This window comes from Argiope bruennichi, chromosome 10, assembly GCF_947563725.1.
Source record: "Argiope bruennichi chromosome 10, qqArgBrue1.1, whole genome shotgun sequence".
NCBI classification, from domain to species: Eukaryota; Metazoa; Arthropoda; class Arachnida; order Araneae; family Araneidae; genus Argiope; species Argiope bruennichi.
In genome coordinates, this window is record NC_079160.1 from 40,924,654 (window position 1) to 40,937,386 (window position 12,733).

Here is a 12,733-nt window from a genome sequence, read left to right on the forward strand (position 1 = left end):
CATAAACATTAAAAAATAGTATAAAAAATTTATTTACCTTTAAAATAAAAATAATTTAACTCAAAAGTGCAAAATTTCATATATTTTAATATTCATTTACAATGATTTTAAGCGATTTTAATCATTTGAAGACAGATATCCAGTAAAATAAAATATTTTTTCCGAAAATATATTTAAAATCATTTCACAACCAACACAACGAAATAAAAAATATTGATGCAGATATAATAATGTAGATGAGTTTTGCTAAAGCCATAAAATGAGACACAATAATTCAAAATAATAAAAATTATAACAATTTTTCGATTTAATTTTTTAAAAAAAATAGAAACGCAGTTAATAAAAATAGTTACAAAATAAACATTAAAAATGTTGGTAAAATGCTAAAAATTTAGACAATTAACCAAATTCTAAGGCAACAAAAACAAAAATTCATTTAAAATGATTAGAAGAGATTTATTAACATTTTTAGTTTCATAATAAAATCTATTGATTTGGTGATGGAAAAATATCATTTAAATTTAAATAAGAAATAATAATAGTAATAAAATTAAGAATGATCCAGCTGAAGTTTTGAAATGGAAAGAATTGCGTGAAAATAACGTAGCAATCACGTCAACAATGATTTTAGATTCAATTCATGATACCAAATGGCATTGTTCAGGTGTCAATATTCTGCAAGCTAATCGTCTGATTGGCTTGTAAATGCAATCCTGCTTAAATTTGTCTGACAATGCGTTTGTTTCTTTATGCGTGACATTTTCGATATCAAAACAATTTTAAAAACAGAATATCAATAAATGCATCAATCATAAAAAATAAAAAAATATATCAATCTAAATATGACATTGATTTTCACAATAAAAGCTTTTATTCATTATGTTAGAGTTTGCATGCAGGAAGACTTAGAATTATTGTAATTAATATGACATAATAAAATCATTTTTCTCTGTAATATATTCGGAAATTATCGCAGAAAAACGCCAGAATTTCGTTTATTTTTAATTAATTAAAATTAAAATTTCAACCAGCAGATATATGTTTTAGTGCAGTTTTATCCTCCAAAGTTTAAACGTGCCAAGTTTGGTAGCTCCAGGTCAAACAGTTTTGCTTGTGGAACGTCAACACACAGACAGATACTAAATTTTTAATACAACACACTTCTTTCTTGCTGACTTATTACCAAAAAAAAAGATAAAAAAAAGATAACTCAATATTTCAATAATTAAAAAAAAATAAACATAGTTTTTACAAATAAAATGATTTAATTAGAAGGATTTACAAAATTTGTCTTCTTATTCTGCCATGAATATTTTAGTGATACATGCAAAACTTGTAATTGTTTTCTTTTAAATACTATGCTAATTTTCCTTAAAAATTAAATTTAGCGTAGTTTAATTATTTATACCATCGTCCATGCACATTTGAAATGAATTTCTTAACTATCAGTCTTATTCAGATGAAAAGGATGATATCAGAGCAGGCATTCTCCAAACTCCTATGCCATACAGGAGAGAGGAAATTTCATCTCCGACATCGTATTTAATGTGATCCTGATTCTTTAAGTGACATTGATTTCCGAACCTAATCAACCCCAAGCTCCGAAGTGCAAAATTTTAGTTAACAGTGGCTCCAAGAATAAAAAAAAATAACCGATCTTTATTAATAATAAAGACGAAAGTGCGTATAAGTGTGTTGTCGCTTAATAGACTAGACCATTTGACTTAGAGCTACCAAATTTGGCACATAAATTCCCTGGATGATAGGAATGTGCATCTCGGAGAGATGTTGTTGAAATTTCAATTCCTTAAAAATCAAGCGAAATTGGGGTTATTTTGTGATAATTTCCGAAAATATTATTGTTCAAAAATGAGTTTTACATCATTTCAAAGATTGCCTTTATAATCATACAAATTTAGTAGTTATGCACTTTTTTTTAAAATTTTTTAATACAATTTCCACCATTGGATTAAAATTATTGCCCTAAATTTTAAACCGTTTTCATTGTTTCTTCAAATACTTAAACACATGATTCCCTTTCAATGAAGAAAACCAAAAAAAGAAAGGCTGTATTTAGCATCTATATAGTTTAAAAAACGAATTAAAAAAGTAAAATATCAATACTGTAAAATGTGGAAGATACATGAAGCGGACATTTATGTTTTTAACAGTGTTATGATGTCATAGGACTAGTCTCCATTAAAACAGCTCGTACAGAGAAGGGACACACATTTAAAATAGCACCACCTTAATGTCTGACAATTCGATGGAATCATGGACATGAACTTATATATAAACGATATAATTGTATTGTAATAAAGTCAATCAGAGAATCAGCTGGTCTTTAATGGTACTAGTATATTAATAAAGTAATATTCTATTTGCAAGTGATATATTTAGCAAGATTAATAAGTCCAGATCTATGCTTTCTTGCATTTAGTACCTTTTTCAGGTACAATATGATTGTATATCATACATGAACTCGACATTTATTAGGATTTAACTACTAAAAGTATTAATTTCATGTATAAATTCTACTAGCTTTTCCCCCAGACGAACCCAGTACAAAACGATAAAAATTCACCAACCGTCTGGCTTTTGAATTAGAAGAACATTAAGTTCAACATCCGATTATAACAAAAGGATAATCGCCGATTCAATATCCAATCACAGCAAAAGGATCTATTATATGCAAAAACCTGGTTTATCCATGTCCCACCTACCTTTCCGCTGATATGATGTGAAGTTCAGGAAAAGGAACAACTAGATTAAGTGCTGCTTTCGTTATTAACCGCGGTTGGAAATCAAGAATTTTTTTTTTCTTCAAAACAATCGTCATGCAACTTCAAAGGAGACGTTAATATATCTATAGCAGCAGGAAATTAATTCCCTTTGTTGTTTTGTAATTTACATTTAAAAAATGTTTAGAATTTTAAAACTCTAGTCCCAAATATAAAGACATGATAATGTTTTAAGTTTGTACGTCTTTATATTATTATTAAAAATCTACTCTTTGATTATAGCAAATACAAAGTGCATATAAAATATATATTTAATGCAAGCGCAATACGCGTGCGAATGAACACAATTATTACCCGGTACACTTCAGTTTTAACGGCGATCAAACTGCGCCAAGAAAAAATTTCGCCAAGTTATAAAAACATACTGAAATCGCCAAATTTCCGAATTTTTTTTTTTTTTTTTTTTTTTTTTTTTTTTTTTGGTTGTTGTTAAAACCGAATTGTACCACTCAGTCATTAAAAAAAATTGTTAGAAAAGTTAGTTAAAAATATTTTTAAATATTTACAAAAATTAAAACAAAAGAGTATAAAAATAAAACTGAAATCACTGGAAAGATATTTTTTTAAATTTTAAAATGGTATAGAAGTTGAATTTGTTTGATAAAATGCTCAGGAATTACTGAAAGTGAAAAATTTGAACATTTCGATTAATTTCAACTTAATTAAAATTTAATTAATATTTTATAAAATCCTTTGTTAGTGAATGCCTAAATGATTCAAGAAATAACTACGTGCCGAATTTGCCCAGTAGAGGATTTTGTATTAAGCAACATGCAATTTATAAAAAGTTCCTAGCCATAATAATTAAAAAAAAAATTCAAATTGGTCCTTTTAAAATATTAAATCTGTAACTTACCCATCACTATTTATATCCATAGATGCCAATGAGTAACCGTAAGATGATGCAAATTGTTCTCCATCTAAAACCACTTCAGTGGAAAATGTCGATTCCATTTTATTCTTCTTGTAAAATACAACTTGACCGGTTCCGTTACCTCTGGGAGCTCCTCCGACAAAACTGGTTTCATTTCCAAAAAATTTCCCAGTAGTGACGGACATCCCTGAAAGATTGGATTTTAGATAAAATAAAAGTAAATGGAATGTAGGTAATTTTTACATACATGGCGATATTCATGAAAGACGTATAACAACATGCAATAGAATGATAAAGATTAGTTGAATAGTGAAACTTTCTGTAGTAAAACACTTTTAAAAAAAAAATCATATTCTGTAAAATTTAGAATTATTTGAGATTATATATATCTGAATTAGAGAAGATCTGTTCTCTTCTCCATTTACAACTATCGTAGAATTAATTGCACTTTGGCGACATCTTCAACTCGCGAGCTCATGAGCAATATTTGGATGATGACATTACTATCCATAGGTGCAAAGTTATTTACATGTTGTAAATTGCCTACAAGCATAAGACAGAGATGCAAATGTGTTACGTGGCCATTCAGAGTTGGGAGGTACGTGGTGAGCGCCTCTTACTCCTATACGCCTAACCGCTAATGTCATCTCTACATTTAAAGAGAAGCAAAAAGTTTCTAATAAAAAGAAAGAAATGAATGCAATAGTTGCGAATTTCAGATGTATCGGCTACCATCTATGGTTGATAAATGAGATTTTTTTATAACTTCGCAGTTTATGCTTTCAATTTAAAAATGAGTAAATTTGAAATTTCATGGATAAAGTATGGGTAGTATAAAGAATGACTTTAAAATGAATGTATAAAGTATAAATGTATAAAGAATGTATAAGATGCAAATCCATAAAGAATGCATAAAGAATGAATGTGTAAAATGTATAAAATGATAATGATGACGTTTTAAATCAATCCGTTTAATCGTTTCATAAAAACATAATAGTCTTTGGTTTATTTTCTTACGTGGAAACGTAAGATTCGCTTGAACTGTTTCAATTAGAATTCAAATGCAATGCCAATAGGATTTTTTTAAAGCATACTAAAAGAAAAATGTGCAATGTGAATGCTATATTGAAAGTTAAGTGCATGTAATAAAAAAATATGAATAGAGACAAAAGAATGTTTTGTTACATAATTATAACTGAATTTCCTGTATTTTACTATTTTAATTTCTGCATTTTATAACTATATTTTTAATCTTTTTTTCTTATTCAAAATGTTGCTTTATTTTCAATATGGTAGCAGGGCAAATATTTAGTTCTACTTGGAAAAATGCATTTATTATGATTTTTCTGCATTTATACGATAATGCATTTATTATGATTTCTATAACTGTTTAATATGTGCATGGACTTACCGTATTGCTTCATATAATTTTCCTGTGAATTTTTAAAATTAAACTTTTTAATGAATGCACCACCATTGATTTTTAAAAAAAAAATAAATGCATTTCTTGTATTAATTTTAAAAAGGGTACAAAAACATAATAAAAAATACCTAAATAACTGTATTTGTCAATAGGTGCATCGTCGTCCAGAAGAGGTCCATAGTACCACGTTTTATCGTCCCTAATGCCAAATTTCACACTGTTGACAAACACTGTTCCTCTCCATGTGTATGGTCCGGGAGAACCGATTATTAGCTTGTGATCCTTTAAATAATAAATACATTTAAACAATATCATAAATTGTAAATATAATGGATTAAACAAATCTTATGCAAGTTCTTAAATGGAAATATCCTTCATTATTTTTTACACAACTAATTTTGTTTATCACAGTAATTTAAACATTTAATTTTTAAGTAAATTCGACTAAATTTGTAAAAGTCACAAGTGGTAAGACACTTGATCATTTTAGAAATCCCCCATAGTATCTCGTCAAATATTTGCATCCATAACACTGAATGTTAAGGAATATTTTAGAAATGTACTCAAAGAGCAAAAAGAAAACATGCACCTTTTCCTAATTACCCAAATAAAAAGGGAAAACGTCAATAAATCAAAAAAAGACGGATATTACAATTTTATTCAGCAAAAGAGTACGAAAAAAAAATGCATGAATATTGTTTCTCAATTACCACAGATGAGTTTAGTTCAGTTATATTTGTATTCCACTTTAAAGCAATACAAGAACATATTTGGAACATCGTAACTTTCAATCATGGTCAGGTAACGAAAGCAACACTTTAGCAGGCGCCCTCGTATACTGGTTTTCACTCCACACTAATGGGAAAATATTTGTGATCTCAGTATTCGATAGATTTGTAATCTGCCTCGATGGAGAGCATTTGTGGTTTCAACACTTCAACCGGCGCCCTCGTATACTGGCTTTCAATCTGAAATAATGGGAGGGCAATTGTGGTCTCGATGGATTTAGAGGGAAAATGGTTCAGTTTTCATTGAAATCGAGTTTTCGAAACTGTGACTCACTGATTACGATCAAATGACTGTCGCACTCAAAATGAAATCGGAGTTCGTTGAATAGTTCACGAAGTGAACCAGAATTCAGGTTTGCAAAGACACAAACTGAATTGCCACCAATTCATAAAATGCCTACTGCAAATTATTCAAACCAACTTTGGAGGCAACACCATACATACATACATACCTAAATACAACAGACATTGATTAAAATATGCATCAATATTTATACAACATCGATTTTGAATCAGATATTTTAAGTACCGACATTAAATCAAATTACAATTGTAATTGTAAAATCATTAACAGAATAATAGACTGCCCAGTTGATTTTGTAGGCAATAAGAATATTAAGTCTAATTACATGGTATGCATACTTCTGATATGTCTGCACTGGTACCAGCCTGGCAGTAACCAAACTGCTCGTGTGCTTTTGCTACTGGACGGTTGAGGCAAGGCTCCCATTCCCTATGGTTGGCCAAAGTCTGGCTGAGAGAATAACAGATTCCAAGACCCCATTGGTAATCAGGACCCTTTTTGATGTAACGGTGAGCACAGGCCTGCAAATAAAATAAAAATATTTCAAAACTTATTATCTTTTAGGAAATAGTCTTAATGTTTCATTATAATTAATAATGAAAAAATAAAAAGAATGAATGATTTAATAACATAACCTTCAATAGTGAGATAGCAGGAGCAATTTAAAAAATAATCAAATTCCGGCTTACAAACGTCCAAGAACTCAAATAATTATGTTCTATAATGAAGTTTTCCGAGCTCAAAGTATCTTGGACGACATAGTATGTCTCTTATCTATAGACAATAAACATCATTAACACGACTTCAAGGAATAAACCAATGATCTACAAGTTTATTTAAGCTCTTTTAACTCTTGGATCCTATGCCTGCATGTATGTAAGCTGATGTCCGAGAAAAAGGTGGACCTACAAAGTTTTAAATACTGATCATAATGTTTTAGCTCTTCAAGATATAACATAAATTTTGTAAGATATTTCAGTCCCAGATTTTCATAAAAAATGTTTAACATAGAAAGGATTTATGAGAAATAAAAGATAATGCGATGATTATATTCCTACATATTTAAATGGACTTCTGAATAATTCCATACGTTATGAAAAAACCCCAAAAGCATTATAAATCACGAGTATGCGGATGGAAATCACTGGGGATATAGAAATGATTTGATATCGAGTTATTCCACTGTGATGACGGAATTTCTCTTGTGGGAGACATTCGGCCATAGTCGGCGATGGCCATCAAGATATCCATTCGCAGTTCCTCTATTACTATAGCGACAATATCATGTAAATTACCCAAAATGCTTAGAAAAGACGGGGTAGGTCTTCATTCGATGCATTATGGTATTTAATTATAAAGAAACTTTTAATTGTTTTCAGTAAAAGCTTCTTTCAAGAAAGGGGTGAAAAATTTCACATTACTAATGCGGGAGTTCTTAACATTCTAAAAAGAATAAAATCATTAATTCTTCATACGATTTAAAACGTAGTGCAAAACGGGATAAGATCATGCAAAATCTGATGAGAACGTGCCAATACGGTTAATTTCACACAATTGCAATAAACCGTAACACAGTGACAGATGTCATATATGACTAACAGTGTAAGCCAGCATCTTCTTAAGTTACCATCAATTAAACGCCGTGGATACAAACAATTGTCTTTTATTATTACCCAATAAAATGAATTTGTATGAAATAAAAACTAGATTTTGCACCTTTATAACACCATCTAGTAACCACCATTTACAGTATCACACTATTCATATGAAACAACTTATCCGATTTATTTATCTTGTTTCAGATGCAAAGAAAGTTAATACCCTCATAAATCAAGAAGATAACAAATAAAAATTCTAATAATGCAAAAAAGCATTAAACGTGGAAAGATTTCAAATGCAATCGATAAATGTCAATGAAGTAGCAAAGATATATTAACAAATCATTCACACACAGATTATTATAATTAACGTCGTGAGAATTTAAATCGTGCTGCTCAAATGTAAAGGATTACAGAATATAATTATTACCAAAACATAGCCTCCAGGACCTTGACTTTTCACAGTAACTCCAAGCCATTGATCATCTTTAATGACATCTTCTTCGGGAGCTACAAAAATAAAAGAATAAAGTTATTCAAATACATGCAAAATACAATTCAATGATTCAAAGATTTTTCATACGAAACAATCATGAAAAATTAAAAAAAAAATCATAGCTTATGAGATTTAAATAACTATATTCATGATTCCCTTGCTGTTCATAATTTAATGATTATATTAACTTTTAATCACGTGAAAATAATTATCAAAATTTGAAATGAAGAACACATTTTTGATCAACACTTCTTACGCTAAAAGAATGAAGTGGACGAGGAGGGAAAACCTTTATTAAATAAGGATAGAATGGAAATGATGTATTGAAAAACTATTTTAATAAAATAAAAATGAAGGCATTTTAAAAATAGCTTCAGCCTGATACTTTTAAAAATATATTATGAGCATCTTTGCATGTTTTATCTTCCGAACACAAAATATGTCCTCAATCAGAAAGATGCTAAAAATTCATGTCAGAAAAGACTTTCCTAAATTGTATAGTGAATGATATTTAGAAACATTCTTAAGAAAAATAATAAAAAGGATGAGATTGATCCATCAAGAGAAGGAATGCATAAATTAGATTTTTTTAAAAGTAATATACCTTTCCGAAACTACACGAGATCAATTTGGCCTCATAGAGGTGTCGAAAATTTCATCTCAGCTAACATATCATGTTAAGAATTCAGTTAACCACGTGGTCTTACTGGGCGGAGCTAGCTGCCAATCATGTAAATATCACATGGTCTCCCTGTTGATGTTAGTATATTTTTTTTCCAGTAGAAGCGAACTTGACTCCTGTACTAGGGGGAGTGTTATCTCGGCTCTCTCTCTCTCTCTCCTGAGAAATTTTATGTCTAGTTCGCTAGGCCTACTACACTATGGCGTAATCCTGTGCCTTTTGTTGTTGATGTTACCAATAAACCACATACAAGACAATATGTGTCTTCAAGTCATTTCACCCAGACCACAATCTTCACTATCAAATAAATTATTGTGCAATCAAGAAAAGCATCAGTAATTTATTCATATATCACACTTAAGAGGTAGGATACTCAAGTCTCGATTTCAGGAAAAAGTGAATTGCGGGTTCACGAGTCGATTCCATCAAAGATACATCTGGTAGGTGTTCTAGAAACATTTTATCTGCGAGCGTAGGTTCAAAGAACGCAGGTGGTGACGGAGAGGCTTAGAAAAAGGCCCTTTTAACACTCTTCATCTGACTAGAATCAAAATTATGCAGTTGGTTCCGAAATAGTTATGATGTAACCTCAAACCAACATCAATCAAATTATTAATAAATCATTAGCACACTAACGTGAAGACACAACATTGTAGGTTATATACTTCACGTAGTGATGTGGATGTCTGATGAGTGGCATATCATCAGATGACGCATGTTTATCTGACTGCAAACCAAAATCAAAAGGCAGTTCCGAAGTAGTTCTCATGCAACCTCAATATCAATTAAATGATTATGGAATTCAACCATACTAAAGTGGAGATGGCATCACTGTGAGACAAATACCTTCACATGATTGTCTGGTGTTTGATGTCTGCTGTTTGGCGTAACAATTCAGATAACATTATGTTCACCTGATTATGCATCAAAATTAAAAAGTTTATTTCGAAATAGTTCTTACGTAATTTTTCAAAACGGGATGACAGATTGAATTTGACTGCTATCTATAAACATGATGGTTTTTCAGTGGAAATGGATGACGATATAAGTTATTGAAGAATCAGCTTAACAAGACACGGAACATGCAACGAAAATCAAGACATTCTTACACTTAAGAATGGTTAATTTTTCATAATTTAAATAAGCTCCTGGTATAAGAAAAATATTGTTAATAAGGCATGGTAATTTCGAGAATGGGTGATTGATTCAGGCGTTGCCTTTGTTATTTGAATTCCTCATTGCGGTTAAAATAACATGGTACATACCAAGTAGTTCACGTATAGATTTAAAACACACACACACACACACACACACACACACACACACACACACACACACACACACACACACACACACACACACACACACACACACACACACACACACAACGTTAATTTGATCAAACCTAACTAAAAGAAATAAAATTTCAATTCGTGGAAAATTGAAAAAAAAAAAATGAAGAATCATATTTCATAAAAAGATTTCCGTTTACAAATTAATAAATGATTTTAGTACGGAAAATTAATTAAAAAATGAAGTAAAATCCTTTCAAAAATTAGGAATTTATTTCATATTTCACTGATTATTTGTCTTTATTTTATCGATATTTTTCCTTCAAATTTCCACTCCAACTAGTTTTCGTAGAAGCTGAAGAAATAAGACGCATGTAAATTTATGCAGTCGAGGATGACAGTCAAAACATCATTTTGTAAGCAGTTTTCTGTTCAGATAATTTATTGCTCAAATTCTAAATAAAATATTTGTTTCTTGATTGAAAAATCTCGAGACTTGCAGCTCCAGCACATTTTAACACGACTTTGTTCTGCAATATAATGATGCATTGTTTTCTAACTGAATAGAAAATTGAAGATGAATAATTCCGATTGTTTAAATGCAAGCTTATTTGTCAAATCTGCGGCAACGGGTAGCTATAAACTCGTCATCATAAATATATACAGATCGATCTTTTGTTTCCATTTTATTCAATGCCTGCGCTGGACTTCATTATTATGTGGCTGTACATTATAATTCAACAATGTTTTGATAGGAAATTTAACGGCTAACCAAACGAATTATTAAGATTATAGTACACAATTCAAAACATGAAATTCTAAATTTTTCACGATTTGCATGAGTTTTATAATGTTCATTAATAATATGTTGTTAGTATTAGCTGAATAAAATTTTAAAAAACTTTATAAAAACACAATTTTTATAAATACATTGTAAAGTAAATATCCCCCCCCCCCACTACTAGTTATTTTCTCCTCTGTAATCTTCAATTTGTAATTCATGATTATAAATATTATAGAATCGGGGAGACAATTTTTATCAAATTCACTACCATATGGCACCACTAGTATAGAATCAAATTTTAATTATAATAATTGATTGGTAAGCTCTAAAAATGCTTGCCATCGACAATAGACAAGTATGCCTAATTTTAAAACTTTAGCACAATAGAAAGTGAATAAAAAACAATAACAAAAAGAAATAACGAAAATAAAACAGGTATTAAGAATCTTTAATTTTAAGAGAGAAATAATTTTTGCTTAAAATCTTTATTCGTTTCTCCCTCATACAAAGTTCCATTATTTATCTATTTTAATATCTATCTATTAATTTCTTTATCTATCCGTTTTAGTGAAATCATTGCAATAAATGAGAAAATATTCTACACAGATATAATCCGTTTTTCAAAAATGCGAAATTATTAAAAATAATCTGATTTTGACAATCAAAAACGTTCAGTAATGTATTAAATTCTATGACTGTTAATTAGGAAGACTACGCTTTTCTATTATTGAGGATGTGAGAATGAAATACTTACGATCGTCTTCGTTTTCTATATTGATTTGCTGGCAGTCTTTGAACCACGTGGTAATCGGACATCTATACACAGCTCCGGAATGGTTTGTACCTGGTTGACTAGTTGAAGCACGGGGAGATCCCACCAACAAACTGTAACAGATACAAGATACAGTTAACTTGTATTATAAGGCAACGTACATTTTACATACTATTAAAAGAAATAATACAAGCAATAATAAAGCCTTAAAAAAGTATGTTTTGGCAATTCTTTAAAATGTATGAAATATTAATTGATTTTCATCAGAAATCAAGAAATCAGATAAAAATTTGAAACTTCTACTTTTTAAAAATTCTTTTGTTTTAAAAGTTTTAAAAACAGCTTCAAATATTTTCTACTTTTTAATCTGTAATACAGTTAATAATCCGTCACTCTAATTATTTTGGAAATTTATAATAAAATTTTCTCAAATTCACTACCAGATAAAGCATCTCTAATACTGAAGACGAACTAAATACAATTAATCAGTTTAACAACAATTAAATTTTACAAATATTACGGTATTGCATTGATATCGAAAGAGCATAACTGTATAGAATTTAAACCTCTAGCATATCAGAAGAATCGATTGAAAAATTTTACCATTACAAGCAAAAAACATAATCAAATTAAATAAAAATATGCAAGACATTTTAAAATCATGAATAAGAAAGAAATGCTCCAGAGAAATATTTTCCTGCGCCACATGCAGTTTAAGAAGCACCGCCTTACAGAATGTTTTCTTTGAAATATATTTTTCATTACACTGACATCAAGGAAAGTGTTAGAATTATTTTTCATCAAAAAATATCGTGCAATTAAAATTTGGATCTATTTAAAATCCATCCAAATTATATAAAATACTCATATAAGTATTTTGTTCTTTCTATAACCTAGTTAAGATGATACTTTGTGTTAT

General features: G+C 29.6%; 1 protein-coding gene across 1 annotated transcript in view; it reads right to left on the bottom strand.

Annotated features, from left to right (window-relative positions):
* Positions 1-12,733, bottom strand: part of LOC129988396 (integrin alpha-PS1-like) — a 147,584-nt gene that overhangs the window by 19,986 nt on the left and 114,865 nt on the right. The window contains exons 2-6 of the mRNA XM_056096620.1: positions 11,797-11,927; positions 8,219-8,298; positions 6,529-6,711; positions 5,227-5,380; positions 3,658-3,862 (exon numbers count right to left, since the gene is read on the bottom strand). Of these exons, the coding sequence (XP_055952595.1) occupies positions 3,658-3,862; positions 5,227-5,380; positions 6,529-6,711; positions 8,219-8,298; positions 11,797-11,927 (753 nt within the window). The remainder of the gene's footprint in view (positions 1-3,657; positions 3,863-5,226; positions 5,381-6,528; positions 6,712-8,218; positions 8,299-11,796; positions 11,928-12,733) is intronic.